The 999-nt window shown below is 63.6% G+C and overlaps 1 protein-coding gene across 1 annotated transcript in view; it reads right to left on the bottom strand.

Moving 5' to 3' along the window:
• Positions 1-7: 7 nt before the first annotated feature.
• The window catches only part of NAGPA (N-acetylglucosamine-1-phosphodiester alpha-N-acetylglucosaminidase), a gene marked incomplete at both ends in the record, with an annotated part of 5,261 nt that continues 4,269 nt past the window's right edge, over positions 8-999 (bottom strand). Inside the window, 3 exon segments of the mRNA XM_008948720.1 lie at positions 8-37; positions 376-504; positions 771-818. Of these exon segments, the coding sequence (XP_008946968.1) occupies positions 8-37; positions 376-504; positions 771-818 (207 nt within the window).

The following is a 999-nucleotide window of genomic DNA, read 5'->3' as shown; positions in this document are numbered from 1 at the left end:
TGCCCACAGCCCGGCCCGAACCAGCCCAGGGGGCACTCTGGGGGTGGAACAGAGAGAGGTCGGGCCCCGGCCCAGCAGCCTGACCCTGCCCCAGCACCACACGGGGAGCTGACGGCCCTGGGCTGGGTCACACCGAGGAGGAGCAGGGACCCCCACTCTTCTACTGGTGAAGAGAATTCCCTCCTTTCACAAGGCCAGGTTCTGTTCTCTCTCCTTTTTAGCCAGCCTGGGCAGGACAGGTGAGCCCCAAGAGTGGTGAAGGTGAGGCCTGAGCCTGCCTGGGATCCCTCTCCCTCCCTTCCCCTGCAGGAGGGGGCTCAGATGTGGCACAAACCCCCGTCCCCAGCTCAGGCTGCTGCTGGGGGCAGCCCTTACCTTGCTCACAGCTGGTGCCATAGTAGCCAGGTGGGCAGGAGCAGGCCCCGTGGACAGGGTGGCACGAGCCACCGTGCTGGCACTGGCACCTCTGGGCACAGGCAGCCCCGTAGGAACCGCTGGCACAAACTACAGGAGACAAGCAGAGACCTCATCAGAGCCCCCACTGCCCAGGGGAGGAGTCCCACCCCACGCTCAGGGGCACGTGGTGGGGGCTCAGGCACACTCTGCACCCTGAACAAGGGTCATGGTGCTTCACCCCGAGCCAAGCTTAAGATGCTCAGGCTGGGATTAAACTCCCCCTGGCAAAAAGAAAAGCCCTGAGTGCAGCTTTGCCCTGATCCACCCCCTCTGGCCAGGGGGTCACACTGGGGTGGAGCAGAAGCCAACGTTACCTTCAGTGCAGTTGCTGCCAGTCCAGCCAGCATCACAGAGGCATCCAGCTGGGCACCCACCAACGGCCACCAGCAAACAAGAGAGGAAGACTTAGACTCAGCAAGAGCTCCCAAAAAGGAGCCTCTGCTTCCTGGGGTGTCCCCTTAACTCCCCCCGCCAGGGAACCCACAGGAGAGGAACCTGGCCTGGACCAGCACTGGTGTGGGCAGCAGGACTGGGGCAGGGATT

This window comes from Merops nubicus, unplaced genomic scaffold (genome assembly GCF_000691845.1).
Source record: "Merops nubicus isolate BGI_N331 unplaced genomic scaffold, ASM69184v1 scaffold24201, whole genome shotgun sequence".
Lineage (NCBI taxonomy): Eukaryota > Metazoa > Chordata > Aves > Coraciiformes > Meropidae > Merops > Merops nubicus.
Note: the sequence above shows the minus strand (reverse complement) of the source record. Positions and strands in the feature narration are given on the sequence as shown.